Source organism: Peromyscus eremicus, chromosome 11 (assembly GCF_949786415.1).
Source record: "Peromyscus eremicus chromosome 11, PerEre_H2_v1, whole genome shotgun sequence".
NCBI lineage: Eukaryota > Metazoa > Chordata > Mammalia > Rodentia > Cricetidae > Peromyscus > Peromyscus eremicus.
The window spans coordinates 73,451,934-73,470,593 of NC_081427.1; the positions used below are offsets into that span (position 1 = coordinate 73,451,934).

At 36.4% G+C, this 18,660-nt stretch overlaps 1 protein-coding gene across 1 annotated transcript in view; it reads right to left on the reverse strand.

Moving 5' to 3' along the window:
• The window catches only part of Kiaa0825 (KIAA0825 ortholog), a 385,021-nt gene that overhangs the window by 322,447 nt on the left and 43,914 nt on the right, over positions 1–18,660 (reverse strand). Inside the window, exons 4-5 of the mRNA XM_059276577.1 lie at positions 10,292–10,453; positions 1,440–1,534 (exon numbers count right to left, since the gene is read on the reverse strand). Coding sequence (XP_059132560.1) covers positions 1,440–1,534; positions 10,292–10,453 — 257 coding nt within the window. The remainder of the gene's footprint in view (positions 1–1,439; positions 1,535–10,291; positions 10,454–18,660) is intronic.

An 18,660-nucleotide genomic window follows, 5' to 3' on the forward strand; every position in this document is an offset into this window, starting at 1 on the left:
CAAAGCCAAGCCAACTGGGAAGCACAACACAGCAGCAAATCATAATCACACCCAGGACTGGAAAAGCAAAGCAAAGTCACTGTCCTCTGAGAGACCGAGGCTGTCAACAGAGCTAAATCAAGGCACAGCTGCCCAGTGGGGCTCCAATCACACGCAGAATGTGGTGTGGAGTCACAGCATTGCCACAGGATCACAGAGCTGGGGGATAGGGAGTTTTAATTTTTTTCTCTGCAACTTCTGCACTCCAATATTTCATCAATACCTTTAATTATACAGACATCCCCACAATCCAGAAAGCATGAGAGCCTGGTAGATACGATTCTCTACTGTACAGAATAGAGTAGAAGCATAGCAATGAATCCTGAACAAGTAAACAAAGAGATTCATTTAAACCTTCATGCCTTTCCTTTGAAAATCAGAATTTTATCACTTTTCAATGGTTATCTATAGTTCACATTCTCAAAATACAGATCCTGAGCCAAGATGGGAACAAAAATTTCTTGACTTCTGTTTTCATACCATTCTCATGAACCTGATTGTGCAAGAGAACAATGACCCAACTTTATTTTTGTTAAAAACATTTTTAACTTGTTAGCTTATATTACTTGTATAAATTAATGGGTCTTGTTATGACATCTTCACATACTTATCCAAAGTATTTTGATCATATTCATTGTTATTCTCGTTTCATATTTTCTTTTACCCCTTACCTCTAGCTAGTCCTCCATTACTCCTGTTAGACCCCCTTCTGCTTAAAGTCTTGTCTAATCTAGAATCCACGCTCTGAGCGAAACATCCATTTGTCTTTCTGAGACTTGCTTATTCACTTAATGTGATGATCTCTAGCTCCATATACAAACAAAGTAAACTGAGTAAACAAACACAGACCAGGTCAAACTGTCATGTCCCTTCAGCCTATCATCTTTATTTTCATTTCAACAGCCTTGTGTCCACAATGCATCATGTCACTTTCTTCTTTATGAATGAATAAATCTGTTGTGTATATTCTACATTTTTCATCCATCCATTTTACTGCCTGATTCCTAGGATGATGCTATAACTTGGCGATTGCTAATGGAGGCATAACAAAATGAGTAAGTAGCTATCCCTACTGTGTGGCGACTTAGATTCCTCCTTGTATACAGCCAGGAGTGGCACAGGAAGATCTCATGGTTAGGTGTAGCTGTTCACTCCACACTGATCTCCATTGTGGCTGGCCTAATTTACATTCCCACCAACAGTGTATAAGGATTAGTTCCCAGTACCCTTGTCAGCATCTACTGTTTAGTTACTTGATGGTAAGACTTCTGGATTTTTGCCTACAGCTTCTGAGGAATTTCAATCAAGATTATTTGGGAGCAAAGGGAAAACTCAGATATTTTGATTCACAATAGACTCAAAGAAATGTAAACTTGTTATATGTGAATAAAAAGTCTCACCTCTTTGACTGGTAATAATGGCTCTGGAGGAATGTTGGTTTCACTTGACATATGTTTCTCTACCATGGCTTCCGTATCAGATTTTTCCAATATTCCTAAGCAAAGAGAAGGAAACAAATACAAAATCATTAATTTAAAAAGAACAAACTGGGGTTGGAGGGATGGCTAAGTCACTAAGAGCACTTATTGCTCTTTTCGAGGATCCAGGACTGTTCCAGTACTTCAGGAAGTTCAAAGCTAACTGTAACTCCAGTTCCAGGGAATCGGATACCCGTTTCTGTTCTTTGCAAGCACTGAAAGCATGTGATGCACACACATGTACTCTGGCACACACACACACACACACACACACACACACACACACACACACATACATATTAACAAATAAATCTTTTTTCAAAAGAACCAACTATTCTAGTGTGATTTACATACTAATTACATAGAAGAGCAATATACAGTAGATACATACACATAAACATATACATATGTGGATACATAGGGAATATACTCAGTAGGATACAGGCTGGGGGTAGTATTACAATTATGCAGGCATATACAAGATAGAGACTTCTTTTAAATACACAACTTGATGAAATCTGTATGATTGCAATTATATTCATATTTGGCATACATGCATGTGTAATCTGCAGAATAAAGATCCTTCCTCTACACTCATTGTTGACAATACAGGACGACATAAGAGTAGAAAATAAACATTAATTTCTTTGTTAATTTCAAAAGTTAAATTCTATCTGGTCTGGTGGAACAGGCTGGAAACACTTCATGAGTCTAAAGTCAGCTCGGGCTTCACACAAGTAACAGTTTAGAGTACTACACTTAAAACTGGCGGGGTTACATAAAATACTAACATTTTCTCAAAAGAAGGGCTGGGGAAACAACTCAATTGATAAAGAGCTTGCTGCACAAGAATGGGGACCTCACCTTGATCCCAAGCATCCACACCAGGGGCTCTTGACTACAATCTCAGCACTGAGAGGCAGATACAGAGGATCCTAGGGGGCTTTCTGGCCAACTAGTATAGTTCAACTGTAATGTGCCAGATTCAATAATCTGGTGGTTCTGCAAAATGGCTGAGCAAGTAAAGGTGCCTGCCTGATGACCTAAGTTTGATTCCCATGACCTAAATCATAGACATAAAGAACTCCTGAAAGTCGTCTCTGATTTCCATATGTGTGCTGTGGCATGCACACATCCACACATACCGGCACACACAGAGACACATAAACACAAATGCAAAATTTAAAACAGTTGGAGAGAAATTGAGAAAGACACCCAATGCTGACTTGTAACCTCTACTTGCACATAAAAACATGCACATGTATCTGCACACATGAGCATACACACAAATACATACACACACACACCATCATCATCATCATCAAAGAACAAAATGCCTAAAAGACACCAGTAGATCAGGAGTATAAGCATGCTTTTAGTAATTATTACCAATGGTTAATTTGAAAAACAAAAACCTGGGACAGACATGGAGAGACATAATCACTAACTCTTAAAATGGAATTATTTTTGCAATGTTAAGTTTTATAATGAATGAACTCTTTTCATGGTGGGAGAGAAGACCTTCAAAATGTAGTAAATAAATACAAGAAGAAAACTTACCACTTTTCCATCAAGATTGCATTAAATAAATAATTTAGCATTTACCTTTTTGTGGCTTGGAATTAGTATGGGGTGATAAATTACATACTATAATCCCATTTTTCTTTTCTTTTACTAGCCTTCAAGGAATTTTAAGAATTAGATTCTCTGTATTCTCTAACCATATTGGTGATTTTCTCAGTAGAGACTAACCAATAAATTCATTTAGTAGATGGGTATTGTTTTCCTCTTGAATGTGGTTCTATGAATTTAAGTGTGAATATGTTCTAAGGAATAGAATGTCCAGAAAGATATAACACTTGTGTATTCTGAATATACTAAAGGAATGCCTACTTAGGTTACAACACCTCTGCTTCTGTTTGGGTAAGTGTCCCTCAAATGACCTGCAGGGTAAAGCCTTGGTCCCTAGCTTCCGGAGCTATTAAGAAGTGGTGAATCAGTTAACAGATGGGTTGTAGTGGAAGAAAGTTAGGGTCACAGAGGTCTGCCCTTCAAGGACATATTGGATCTCTGCAAAAGCAGCAAGTACTCTTAACCACTGAGTCATCTCTCTAGCCTCTAGTTCTCCTATGTTTAACATCTTATGGTGATGTTGTATATTTGTGCAACTGATAAACCGATATTAAAACATTATTACATATGTTTACAGTTTCCCCTAGGATTTACCCTTTGTGTTAAATGATTCTATGGACACTGTCAAGTTCATGTCTCTACCACGAATGTGTCACATGGAATAGTTACACTGTTCTAAAACCCCTGTATAACCTGTGTAGCATTCCTTCCACCTTTCCCTGGCAATGTAGATAATTTCAGTGTTTCTGTAGTTTTGTCTTTTGCTAATACAAAATAGTTGGAATTGTACAGTATATAATCTTTTTAAATTGCCTTCTTTCACTTAACAATATGCATTCTTGGTTCTTCCATATCATTTCATGGCTTGAGAATCTTATTTTTATTGATGAATAATATTCCATTATATTGATATACCACAGATTGTTTATTGACTCACCTACTGAGGAACATCTTAGTTGCTTCCAAATTCTGGTAATTATGAATAAAGCTGCTATAAACATTCATAGGCAGGTTTTTGCATGGACATAAGTTTTCAACTCATTTGGATAAACACCTGGAAGTGCAATTACTCGATCATATGGTAAGACTATGTTTAGCTCTGTAACACAGTGCCAAATGACTAGCAAAGATGCTCTATCATTTTACATTCCTAGCAGCAATGAGCAGAGTTACTTTTGTGCTACATACTTGCCAGAAAGTTGTATTTTTAGCATTCTTTGGATTTTTGCCATTCTAATAGGTGTACAGTAATATCTCATTTTAATTTGCATTCCCATGGTGACGTACTATTTTTTGCATCTTTTTTTTCATATGCTTAGTCACCATCTGTCATCTTTGGTCAGATGTCTGCTCAGATATTTTATGTATTTTAAAATCAGGTTGCTTGTTGTCTTGTTGAATTTTAAAGGTTCTTTGTATATTTGGATATGAATCCGTTATCATACATGTTTTTTGCAACTCTTATTTTTAGTTTGTGTCTTTTCATCTTCTTTCTGAACATGACTATTTATTTAACAATTCTACATAAGAAACTTACCTTCCAGATAGAGTAGTACAAATATAAGACACAGCCCAAGAAAGTTTCCCAGAGTCCAAGAAAATTTGCCATACCATCATGCTAACAAATGAAGTAGAGAATGCTAAATGTTCATCAATGAATACCTAATTAAATTATGCATAACAATGGAAAACTGTTCATCATGTATAGCAAATATGATTATGATTAGCATATAGACTTCATCAAGTAGTATATTCATAGGAGCTCTATATCTAGTATACGCCTGCATCATTTTAATATTGGCAACAATCAACATCTTAACGCATATATTCCCTGTATATTCATATATTTCTATGTTTAGGTATGTGCATCTACTCTGTGTGCAGCTTATCTACACCATTATCTTAACCTGCTTGAACCCGAACATGTTAATCACATCTAGAATGGTTGATACTTTTTTTCTTAAGATTTATTCTTTTGATGTGCATGTGTGTGTTTTATAGCATATGTATTACACCATACACATGCACAGCCTGCCAACGCCAGAAGAGGTCATTGGATTCTCTGGAACTAGAGTTATAAGCAGTTGTGAGCTGTACAAGCTGGGTACTGGGAACTGAACCTAGGTCTTCTGGAAGAGCAGCAAGTGCTCTTAATGACTGAGTAATCTCTCTAGTCCCAGTTGGTTCTTTTAGAATTAATGACTTTGGATTTGCTTCCTTCTCTTTGATCAGGAAGTGTTTCTGCATTTTCCTAATTATTAATGAACAAAACCTTTGTATAAAATGACAATCATTTATTACTTTAATATAGGAACATGTGTGGAGGTAGTTGTTTCCAGAAAGTAGACAAGTAGAAAAAAGATGCAATTTCATCCTGACTATATGTCCCTTTGTTTCGTTCAAAAGCTTTATGGTATGCATATAGTACTATTCGAAACCAATTTATCTGAATACTCTATAGAAGCTCATAAAGCTAGCTAGTTTTAAGAGGTATTTACCTTTGAAGCATAGTCTTTTCAGATCTATCTCTGGAAGTAACTATCTGACATTGTAGAGCTAGAGTTTAAGTCTTAGGGAAGAAGTTGACTACCTTCTATTTAACATTTCACTCCCAAATACATTCATTATACTTATTCAATAAACCAAGTGCCCAGATGGTAGAAACCACCTGCTAACCTTCACGATGAGTAAGACAAAGACAATATTCCTAAGCCTTTTCTTGCTGGTTCATGAATCCAAAATAACTTTCAAGTACTTATATTAATTTTTTAAATATAATACCCCCAAATTAAAAGACTTTTAAGAAGCTTAACTTTAAGTGCAGAAGTAAAATCGGTCATTTTTAGGCAGGATTAGTAATACTGGCTACACACTAATAAAGTATCTCATGGATACAACATTGCTGCATTTTTATATTTATTTGTAATTCAACTGGTCAATTTCAAAACTTGACAAACTAAAATTCTATGAGTTCTTTGAACAATTGGGGAATTACTGTACATACTTAAAATATATTGAAAACTCTGTACACACTTTATTGTCTACTTTTGGCACAGCATTTGAAGACAGTTATTTGCATGAAATCTACAGTGGCCTCTCTAAGCATATGCCCAGCTTCAGAACCTCAGAAGAGCACAGAGGGTCACAAGAGTGCCAGCTGCTCACCAGCTTCCCCTACAGAGTTCTCTGTGGTTATTTTACACTTCTGGCTACTTTGCACGCTGCCGCTTTGCTCTCTTTCACAGGGACTGGAGGTTGGCAGTACTTCCCTGTGACATCCACTTTCACACCCAAATTGGTCTTCATAGGTTCCCATTGTGTGCACTTCAAAGCAACTTGCCTTGTTGGCAGCTCTGAGTGGGAAGTGCAAGTCTTTCTTTTCTTCACTGCTCTTTTCTGGCTCACAAGCAACCTCCCACCAAAAGCTGAATCTGTAGAAGAGACTACATCCAAGAGATAATACCATAACAAAGTATGAAGAGAAGCCCAGGTGGCCACCTTGCAAATTTCCAATGTGGAAGCCTTCGACCTCTCTGCCCAAGAAACAGCTAAAGTCCTAGAGTAATGAGCTTTAGAAGCCCTAGGAGCCTCTTTACCTTAACTACATACGCCTCCCTAATACAATCCCTTAACCATCTAGCTAAGGAACTCTTAGAAGCCATTTGACCCCTCTTAAGACCCCCTAAGAGTACAAACAATCTTTCAGAAGATCTGAAATCTTTGATTCTTCTGAGACAAACCCTAAGTGTTCTTCTTACATCCAATTGAAGCAGCCATTGCGCTTTGTCGTGGCTGGTGCTAAAGCGAAGCGCGGGCCAAGAAGCCTCTTGGTTTAGATAAATCTCAGATGCCACCTTTGGAAAAATTGAGGAACTGCCCGAGAACTACTTTATTCTGAAGAAGTGTCAGAAATGACCCCCCAAAATCAAACCTAAAGCAAGCCCGTAAAAATACAACCACACAAAAGAAATGCAGTATGGCATCAGTTCAGTCAATCACTTTCTAAACGGTGAAGTCAGAAAACCATCAAATCTGACCAAACAAAAACAAACAGGGAGAACTACTAAATTTTCTTTCTCAAAGATTTCTCTTGTCTCTGCAAATTCTCTTGTTCACATTCTGATTACTAAGAGAACTGCCAATTTGGCCGAGTCTATAATATAATAGTAAACATTAAAGTAGAAAGTCAGATGTTTGGTTAATTATCTTTATGTTTTCTGTATTGATGTTAAGCACGTGGATATTTTTAAAACATCTGGACAATGGGGAAAAACCTTTACTTTCTTTGGATTGTTTAGATCATATAGTCATATAAGGTCACTGTTTTCAAGCTAACAAAATACACTTCAATGAAAACAAAGACCCAGGAAGCCACTTGGTCTGCTCTCTTTCCCTTCATTCTCTCCCAGAAAGAGTTTCTAGAAAAACATGTACAGCTAGGTCCCTTTGCTTTCTATAATCATTCAGCTTAGGGTACCTTTCCCCTTCTAATTTGAGAAGCCAAAGCTTTTGATAAGAACTGATTAACACTGACATACTCAAAGAAACATAAGATTTTTTCCCCCAACAATTTCCTTCAAGATCATTCTTTACAGTCGTTTATATAAAGTTATGTAGAATCAAAGCAATCTTGGTTTTCTTATGCAAAACAAAACCAAGACCCAAACCCAAACCCATGAATTTCAACACCAAAGAATGCATATATCACAAAGACCTGTGGGATAGCTCCAGGGTGGGGGTGCTTGCTACCAAGTCTGACAAACCTGAGTTCAATCCCTGGAACCGACATGGTGAAAAGAATCAGTTCTTACAAGTTGTTTTCCTATTTCCACTTGTGCCCCCCCCCACGACACTCACACAAATATGCATAAACTTTTCAGTTTATTGTTTAACAACATTTCTAGATCATTAGTATGAAGTGAAATTAGAGTAAGTTAGAGAAATTTTAATATGATTTTAATCAGCAAATCTGCATTAACAGTATTCTGACAGCAGACATTATTTTAAGTGTTAGGGAATTATTAAAAATATTGTTGCAGCACAATAAATATTTTGAAAAATTAAAGAATACACCTATCAAAAAGAGACGTTCTACTACTGAGGTGTTTCTTATACCTGTCACTCAAAAATTACTTGTAAATATTGAATTTGATAACCCACAAATATGGGTTAGCAGCAACTGTATATTGTGAGGTGATTACAGATTTTTTTGTAACAATCATAATGCCTGCTCTTGAGTGTACAGAGTGTAGAAGCCTCACCAAGGCTAAACCCTAATCTAAAGCAGTGGAATAAGCCTTTCTTTTTTTTTCTAAAATCAACAGCTAACATCTTCTCTTCCATTCTTGTCTATTTCAGCTTTATATCCTTACCATATTCCTCTAACAAGGTTAGTCATGTTGCACTTAAGAACAAAGCTCTCCCTCATAATTGATACATATCATCAAGGGCTGTACTAGGATGAAAACAAGATGATGGGGAGAGACCTTGACGCGCTAGAATTCACTCTATGTCTTTACTTCTGAAAAGAACTGAACACAGGAAAGTGAGGAAGCATTATCTTGGCTGGTCATGATGGATGAGTGCCAGTAGCTAATATCAGTTCTTTGAGGCTTTAGCATATCACCAATAATTTGAAAGTCTTAGTGCTCAAAAATTTCTGAATATCTAAATCAACTCCATTTAGATAACCAATTAATGCTCTCATTACCTCCTAATTAAGTCTCCATTTCCTGTTTGTCTTTTGCTTAAAGCATTTTCTGTCTTCCATGATGGCTAGCATCAGAAATCTGTACTCCTCCCTTATATTTTTAATGAGCTGAAATTTGGTAAAGTGATGGTTATAGGTTGGGTGTAATTGGAGTATGTCCCACAAGAGTTCTTACGTTAGAGTTTAGCTTCCCAGATGGTAATGAAAGAGTGGAAGACATTGGAGGAGGAGAATGCACTGGGTGGGTACTGGCAGCACCATCCTTGGGAGGGTCCTCTCCTGAGTCAGCATACATTTTGGACTTTCTCCAAAAGTAGGAGGTAAATAAACCCCATTACTTTCTAAGTTATCCAGGCTCAGAAAGTTCGCAACAGTAATAGAAAATGAACATATACAAGATCTATATTACTTACTTTATAACAGTGCTACCTAAAGCTAACCTGAAAGACAGAAAGCCATTTAACTATGCTAAACATGAAACAAACTTCAAGCCCCAGTTATTATCTTTTCTAATATGTAAGTCAAAGTAAATAAAGAAATACAAAACTATATAGGGAGAGGCAAAAGATTTCTTTTTCTTAGATATGGGGTTTGTACATTAAAAATGTAGATAGTTAATCCCTGCCTCCCTCAATTTGTTTGGAAGATGGAGCCACTTCTTCAGCATGCTGCATGGTAGTATGTGAAGAGAACATCATACATCATTGTGAATAAAATGAAAACCCTTAAAAACACACACAAGACAACAAGAGTGTGTCTTGGCCATTGCCTTTGACTTCTACTCTTACTGTCAGAAACATTTCAACCCACGTGGTAAAATGTTCTTCAAAGAGATTTTATTTCATATAACTTGGAACAACAGTATAAAATTACAAAAAGTATTTATAATAACTCACGTTTGTTGATTGGTGATTCTATCTTTTAAATATCTTATGTAGGACCTAGTGTGCTAGGTCATTTAATTTTCACAACTCCATTTTAGATATTGGACTATGAAGTATCTGGCCCTACAAAGAGAGAACTAGTGTACTCCTCCAAGACTACTGGAAGGGTGAGAGAGCTCTGGCCTACTGAGACTAGGAACACTGCTGCAGGAGGTCATCAGCCAGAGCACAGGTGCTCCACCACCAGTCTGTTTAGTCTTTCAACAAGCCAGCCTGTGGTTCTTTTAAAAAAAAAAAAAAAAAAAAAAGGTACAATTTTATCTAAGGGCAATCATCCAAAACAAATTCAGGTTTTTTTTTTTTTTCCCATTAGAATTAAAGACTCTCAAAGTGTAACAATAAAAAAACAACCCACACAGTGTGTCATGCTGAATATTAATCTACATAACTTCACCATGTACTTCATTCAAATAATGGTACAGATTAAAAGTGGCAGGGAGCAATCAGAGGAAAATCGTCTATGCATTATTAACTAAAGAGTACAGTACCTGGAGAATTCCTGGGCATCTTAAGCAATAAAAACATTTCTTCAAACAGATCCTGAATGTTGTTTTCCAGCTTCAAAAAGGATTCTGTTAGCTGCGCTAAGAATTTGAGTTCATCTAAGGATAGAGAAGAGTGTCTTCGCTTCTGCGGGCATGCAGGGCTAACTGTGAAGAAAAGATAGACACTGTTTCACATTTTATTGATTTCTCTGGAAAATTTCAGAACAATTTATTTGATCTTATATACCATAATATTGACAAGTGCTACATAATTTAGAGAAGCTTCTTCATTACAAAACACATATAAAAATCTCCTAGGAGAATCATTTCTTCCAAAAAGCTAGAGATAAATATCATCTTTGATGCAATTATGACAAATAATTAGCTTGACTCAGAGTTATGAACAGGAATGTAATTTGTTATAAAATTGACATCTTATAAAACTATAATTTTTAAAGTCTAGCATAATTTGACTCTGATTATGAGGAAACATCAGACAACCTCAAATTAAGGGACAGTCTACAAAACAGATTGTCAGTACCTTTCAAAAATATTCGTGCCAGAACACCAAGGCTCAGAAATATTAGAGTGTAGAAAAGTCCAAAAGACATAGGAACTGAGGTCATTATTTGATCAACATTTTACTTTACTATAAGGAACATCATACTAACAATATCTACAATCCAATACTCTTCTCATATGCTTTTTAATTTCTTGGCTTAAATATTGAACTGTAGTTATAAAAAAGATACTTTTGATTTGAAATAATATATTCTGCAGAAAATAAGAATAAATGTCTACCATGTAGTCTTAATTAAAATAGTTTTGAGGAAAGAATTAGAAAGAGGGAAGGGAGAGAGACAGGAAGATAAGTGAGGAGCCATAAAATGCAGACTTGTAGTAAAATAACAATACTTGTGCATCTGAGGACCCTGGATAGCAAGAAAACCAGGACATTTCCCTGGTATTCAGACAGCTTTCTTTATAAATCTGAAATTTAAAATATAAAAGAAAAATATGTAAAGATCAGATGTAACTCCTCAAACTATTCTGTATGTTATTTTTATATCATTAGAAAGAAACAAATCAATGTGGCAAATGGGTAAAAACTATATAATAACTACATAATCCATGAAGTTATGTTTAAAATTCACTTTTGTATGAATAACTGTGGTATATATTTTATACATACAAATAACAACTTAAAGTTTGATATTTTTCCTCATAATTATACTACTAGTCAAATCACACTTCCATTTAATTACAATAGAAAACAGGATACATTAAGGAGTAGAAAGAAATGTTTCCTTACTAGGCACCTTTAATTTCAATTTGTTGCTTTTCTATTAGAAATGTATCACCAGATGGTATTTCTGACTATATGTTCAAGGATTTAAAGAATCTTTCTTCTATTAATTCCATTTATGGAAACATATTTAAAAGGATTAATTGTAATTAGAAAATTCACAATCTCACTATAATAAGCATCTGGTGATGTTAGCAGAAAAACATGAAGGGTGATAATCAGAAACTGAAGAGAGCTGATCGTGGAACACAGATTGCTCTCATCACATGGGTTTAGAAGGAAGGTTTCGGAAACATGGTCTTTTACAGGTAATCCATTTCACTTCAGTTAAAAAGCTAAGACACTGACATCAAACTTAAACCCACAAAACATAGCCTTTCAGCGAGGACCAGTCAAAACTATCATTTTATCTTTGCAGGTAATCTGAGAAATCTATCTACAAATTACAACTGTGGAATTGAGTCCTATTCCTAAAAAGCAAAAATATCTGTAACTTCCTACAAAAAGTCTATATTCATCCCCACATTAAACATCATCCTACATTTGAAAAAGTCTCTAAATCGCTCATCTTCTACCTGTGATTGTTTTAGAAAGATGCACAAATACATAAAGTGTACAAGCAGCATACATAACAAAAAAATTCTAAAAAAAAATTATGTTCCAAAAAAGGAAAAGGAAAGATGAATATAGCATGTCCATTATAGTTGTTGACCAATTCCATATCAGGCTGTTTGATGTGTGTATGTGTGTATATTTATGCATTTGTGTGTACATGGAAACTAGAGACCAACCTTGGACATCCTAGGGAAGCTGTTTACCTTGTTTGGTAATAGAAACAGTCCTCTCACAGAGGCCTGGGCTCCTAGTTTAAGCTTGGCTGTCCAGTTATATTAGACACCACCAGAACTTTCTTTTGAGCTTTACTTATTCAAATAAGGGGCTAGTGACCTTTTAAAGTCCCAAGTTCCTTTTGTAACTCGCATACTTTAAAAACAACTTCCATATTCTTTTTTTTTTTTTAAACTTGTTTTCTATATTTTATTATGGCCTTCATTTATTTATTGTGTGTGTGGTGGGGTTTCTCCAGGCCCTCTGAATGGGTGAGACAGTTGATTGGCTTGATCTGTTTGGGAGCCATCCAGGCAGTGGGACCGGGTCCTGTGCTCATTGCATGAGTTGGCTGTTTGAAACCTGGGGCCTATGCAGGATCGCTTGGCTCGGCCTGGGAGGAGGGGACTGGACCTACCTGGACTGAGTCTACCACGTTGATCTCAGTCTGCAGGGAAGGCTTTGCCCTGGAGGAGGTGGGAATAGGGGGTGGGCTGGGGGGAAGGTGAGGGGGGCGGGAGGGGGGAGAACAAGGGAATCCGTGGCTGATATGTAGAACTGAATTGTATTGCAAAATAAAAATAAAAATTAAAAAAAAACTTCCATATTCTTTAAGAATACTTTCTAATGTTTCATTAGGCAAAGCTACTCAATAGTGTGATTTGGAAGTAAACATAGTTAGAAGCCTTTATCTGGTTCAAATCAAAGTTTAAGATATTACAGACGTTTATAGAATAAGCAAAGAAACACCTGAAGAAACATCTTCAAGAGCTGAAACACTATAACTTGAATGTCACTTATCTAAAATCATGTAGGGCTTGTGGATTCTCCATAAAGAGGATTTACTTTCAGGACCAGCAGTTACAAGGACCTTGTATCGTAGACATACAACATTATTAAAGGCAAGTCCATTTTAATTCATTGACTCTATAACTTATTAAAGAGGGCCAAATAATATGTATGACCTAAATCTAATCATTTTTGTCCCAAAGAAGCAATGATTACTGAGGAGGCTCATTAATTAGTAGTCCTTATTTCCTACCACTCTTAGACCAGAATTCTCCCAAGGGGCATTGTGAGGGTTCTTAATTTATGGAGAAAATAATTCTGTGACAAAATCATTTTGTGAAAGGCCAATTAAAACAAAATTAAACACAAAGGATGGAATTGCATTTCCCCAAACTTACTTATTTTCTCCACACTATCTCACAGGACTTGTTTCCTAATCACCACACTTTACCTCAGGAACTCTATCCCTGTGCTTCCTAGACTTCCTCCCATTAACCAGATCAGGACAGGATATCTTCAAGCAGAAATTCCTTTTATATTATTCATTATTATTCTCTCCCACTCTTCTTTCAATGCTATTAGTTTATTCTTCTTCAAATCACCTGCTCAGAAAACTTCATCTGCACAGAACAAGGTGTCACCCTTCCCTAAATCAAGCCAATTTAGCATTTATTACTTATTAAATTATTGGTTTATTTAATTGATTATTTAAGTCACAATGAAACTGTCTTGCTTTCAGTGAAGTTTAGGCACACGTGATTATACACAAGGAACTACATTTGACCTACTTTGTCAACCATTGCTGTTTGAATTAATAATCATTGCTTTGTTTATGTGATGAGCTTGCATATGATATGCACAGGAAAAATTAATTCTAACTAAAATATAGATATTACAAGGGAAAAAATAAAATTTTCACTTAGAGCAACATTATCATCAAGGAGCAGTGATCAAGTTATAGTAAGGGGTAGGTGGCTATTCTTTCTCTAGTATTTTAATAATTTCTTTCCTAAAATGCAGCATGAAATTCTGTACTTTATTTTTATTTTTAACTTATATAATTTACTTTTATAATAAAGTGAAAACTTTTAAAATTGAATATTTTGCAAATGTTTTTGGCCAGGAAACACCAGCCAATTTACCAACCAATCTATTAACTTTTGAAATTTTTGAGGAAGGGAGCCATTGGTGCACACTTTTGTGATGACTTGAGTAGGTCTACTGTGTGCCTTTTTCTTCGGTTGGTAGACCTTTTTCATTGAGAGTTGGTGCCTGATTTTGATAGTACTCTTTTTCTCTTGTTAACTGTTGCTTTTAATGTCATCATGGTATGTTTTTAGAGACACTATTGAAAATTGGTGAATGTTTCCTAAATCCTCCAAAATTCTCTTGTGGAAAAATAGCCACAAAATCCATTTGAGGGCTAAAAGAAACCATCTGAGGACCACACATGATTCTGAAAGTAAGGAATAGTCCAGGATCCTACTGAGCACGTATAGTGGGTGGAGATGAACACCTAACACTGCAAATAACTATGATAAGAATCATCACAATCCAAATAATCACTTTTAAAATAATAATAAAATAATTATCATTTGCTGGGGTAGGTGGTACAAGCCTATGAATCCCTGGACTCTGGAGACGTTGGCAAAAGGATTGTGAATTCAAGTTCAAGGGTAGTCTGGATATCACAGCAAGGCACAATTTCAAAACAACAAACAGATCCCTTTATGTTGGAAAATTATTCTCTCTGTATGACTATAGGTAGGTTATAATCCTAGAAAGTATGTAAAAACACAAATAACTTTCAATAAAATTCTATTTCATTAATGCTCAAATTTTTAAAATTGATTTTTAGGCTAGTGTACGAAGTAACAGACTTCATCACAGCGTTTCATATGTTACCCTCCTCCATGTGGCCATTTGTTTGGGAGCAGTAAGAAAGGAGGGTGGATAAGACCAGAGCGCGCACACACACACACACACACACACACACACACACACACACACACACAACTATGAAAAGGTCATAAAGAAACCCATTCCTTTCCTTTTTATGCTATTCTGGAAAAAAATATGGTACAGGTGGAGAAAACTTGAAAGGGGACATCTCATGCAACTACCATGAGCAAAAGAAACCTTGTTGGAAGAATAAACAGTAGAAGTTTACTTTTTACGTGTGTGTATATATGTGTGCATATGTACATGTGTGTATGCATGTTTGTGTTTGCAGTTGTGTGTGTGTGTGTGCTCATGTGTGTGCAGGTGTGCATGAATGTGGAGGCCAGAGTCAAACCAGCCTCAGGAATGTTGCTGGCCTTCCTTGAGACAGTCACATCGGTCTGCAGCTCTAGGCCAGGCTGGCGGCTAGCAAGCTTCCTAGGTTCTTCCTGTTTCTGCTTCCCCAGAGTGGGATTTTAAACCTGTGCTGCCACACTCGGCACCAGTTCTGATGGAACTTGAGTTCTCATGCTTGTGAGGCAAAATTGCACAGATTAAGCCCTCCCTCTAGCTCTTGATAGAAGTTCTTCAGAGACATTCTCAGAAATACAAAAATATTTTCCCAAGGCCAGAAACTGTCCAGTGTTTTCATTTATGTTTCAGGACCCAACACAATCACTTATAAAAAGAAATAGTTAAAAAAAAAAAAGAATGAAATCTCAACCATCCTAGATATACCTGGATTTAATTGAAAATAAATAAAGGCATTTTTCAAAACAATAAATATTTTAAGTTTGTAAATAAAGAAAAATTATGGTACTCTATAAAAATTACAGTATTTTGTTTGACAAAGCTATCTAAAAATCAACCTCTAAAAAGGAAATATGTGCAAAAGAATATAAAAGAAATGGAATAAAAACCCAAAGGGGTGTAGTCCTACAATTTACACTAAAATATAATTTTGTGTGTTTAAAATTTTTAATTATTCCTTACAAAAATAACTAGTTATTTAAAACATACACAAGGTATTCTAAATTCCATTCTAAAATTAAATGCGTGTATGTGTATACATGTATATATAAAGTATATATTTATGCAAATATATCTATAGATGTATTAGTAATAAAGAATGTAGATTATAGATTACATATTTACAAACACTTTTGCTTACTGTCTAGTAGACAAAATATTAATCCCATTGTCTTCTAGTAAAATGTAGGACACTGGAAATCGATCTAGAGAAATATTAGGGCTCGTCACATTGATCTCCAACAAGCAGCCTTTAGAAAAAATATCAAACTCCAGCTAAATCAGATGAAACCATAGAAATACAGGCAGTGGCTGAAAGCACATATTATTTTCCAAAACCATTAGCAACAGAATTCTTGTTAATAATAGCATTAAGATACTGGAGAAAAATGAGAAGCTGCAAAATCAGATAATCTGAGGCTGGTGGATCAGTATAATAGGATGAAAGGCACACATTTCAGTTTTCCCAAGAACGAACATTAGCCACCCTGTTATTGACTGTAAATGGATCCATTTTCGGTGAGGAGGAATTCTTAGTCCACCAGACAAGTGATGTAAAAAGAAGTGAGACACAAATGCTATTGAAAGTCCTATTATTCCAGATGAAATTCATGACGTAATCCAAATGGAATGTATTTGTTCTGGTAAAGAAAACTTTTACACAGCATTATAATAAGAGGTCAGCAAGGACTGCACAGTGACAGAAAATGAACAGGACTTTCTCCAGTACTCAAGTCGCCTCCTGAGAGCAGGTGGAATTTGGAGCCCACTAAGTGGATACCAGAGGTTCAAAGGATCACTGGGCCTCCTTCAGTGCTGGGTTCCTTGAGACCATGGCAGGGGAGAAGCGGAATGAAAACATCACTACCCAGGGTTTGAAAAGAACTTTCTTTGTCATGCAAGTAGGTAGAAATGTCATCAGGACCTATAGGTAGTGCTTTTCACTGTGTCTCGTAAGGCTCCTCGAAGGACAAGATGAAGCCTGTGGCACAGCTAACATATGGAGTTTGAGTTCAAAGCCAGGCCTATCCCTGCTAACTGCGTGACATCAGAGGAGGTGTTCAGCCTCTTTGTGGCTCGGTAGCTCATGGGTTTAACTGAGTTACCACACTAGAACTGTTCCTGAAGGCAGGAAGTCTACACACTGTAGATATTACTGCTGCCTCCTCTGAAAAGCTGCACTCACACCAAGGCAGACAGGCTCTAGAGCTCAAGACACCTGTTTCACCTCACACATACTTTTATTTAAACCTTAACCATGTCACATTACATTTGTTCACTTGAGAACTACTTCTTACAACTCTAATCTACTTGCAGACAGAGCTCTTTTTGTCTTCGCAATTACGTTCCTATTATGTATCACAGTGTCTACACAAATGAATGATTTAAAAATGACACTAGTGACTGTCAAAGACAAAATGAATTATTTTCAACTCATTTAAGTTAAATTATTTTAACTCATTTAGGTTACTATAAAATAATGATTCCTTGTGCCATTTCAAACCACAAGGAATCATTATTGCATAGTAACCTAAAATTAGATATAGTACACATAAGTGTGTGTGCACCTGTGTACCTTTTTTCTTGGTGGTGTTTGTTTTCTTGTTTGGTTTTTTGAAACAAGGTCTCATCATATAGCTCTGGCTGTCCTGAAACTCACTACGTAGACCAGTCTGGCCTCAAACATACAGAGATCTGCTTGCTTTTGACTCTCGAGTGCTGGGATGAAGTTATGCTGCTTGGGCTGACAGTGTTCCCCAAGAGCCATAGATTATCCAACAACCTCCAGTACCAGGCATGGGAACCTAATTTCTGGCTGCGTTCTAATTACTTATCCTTACAAACACAGTGGAGCCTTCATGCTTCATCAAAGCAGCTCTCTCTGCAGAAGATGTAGACTATTACAGAAAACCACGACTGGTCAAAATGCAGAGAATAACTGACTGTGTGGTCCTCAGCACCAATGGATATATCTACAACACAACTTCTGCACTCAGGGCTCAGAGAACATCACTGAAGAGCAGGCAGAAGGACTGTAAGAGCCCGAGGACCAGGAAGACTGCTGTGAGAGTGCACCTCCTAGAAACGACAAGCAGCTTCATCCATGATACCTCAACATGGCTGCCTAGAAAGACCTGAACAGTGACAACACCAATGGACATGCTGTCAAGGGAGAGGGAATTCTCACAGGGGTTTACCCCTAGACAAATAAACACAGACAAATCACAGCAGCTGAGAAAAGGAGAGTCAGTCTTCCCCAGAGATGTGCCCCTTAATTGATTATCCAATTCCAAGTGGTCAGCCCTGAAATCGAATACATATAAGCAACACTAAACAAATTCAGCAGCTTGTATTTATATTTTCATGTGTATATATGCATATATGCATATATATATCAAATAACAAATAAAGGAAAAGAGGCCATGAAACTGACAGAGAGTGAGTGGGGAAGGGACATAGAAGAAGCAGAAGGAAGGAA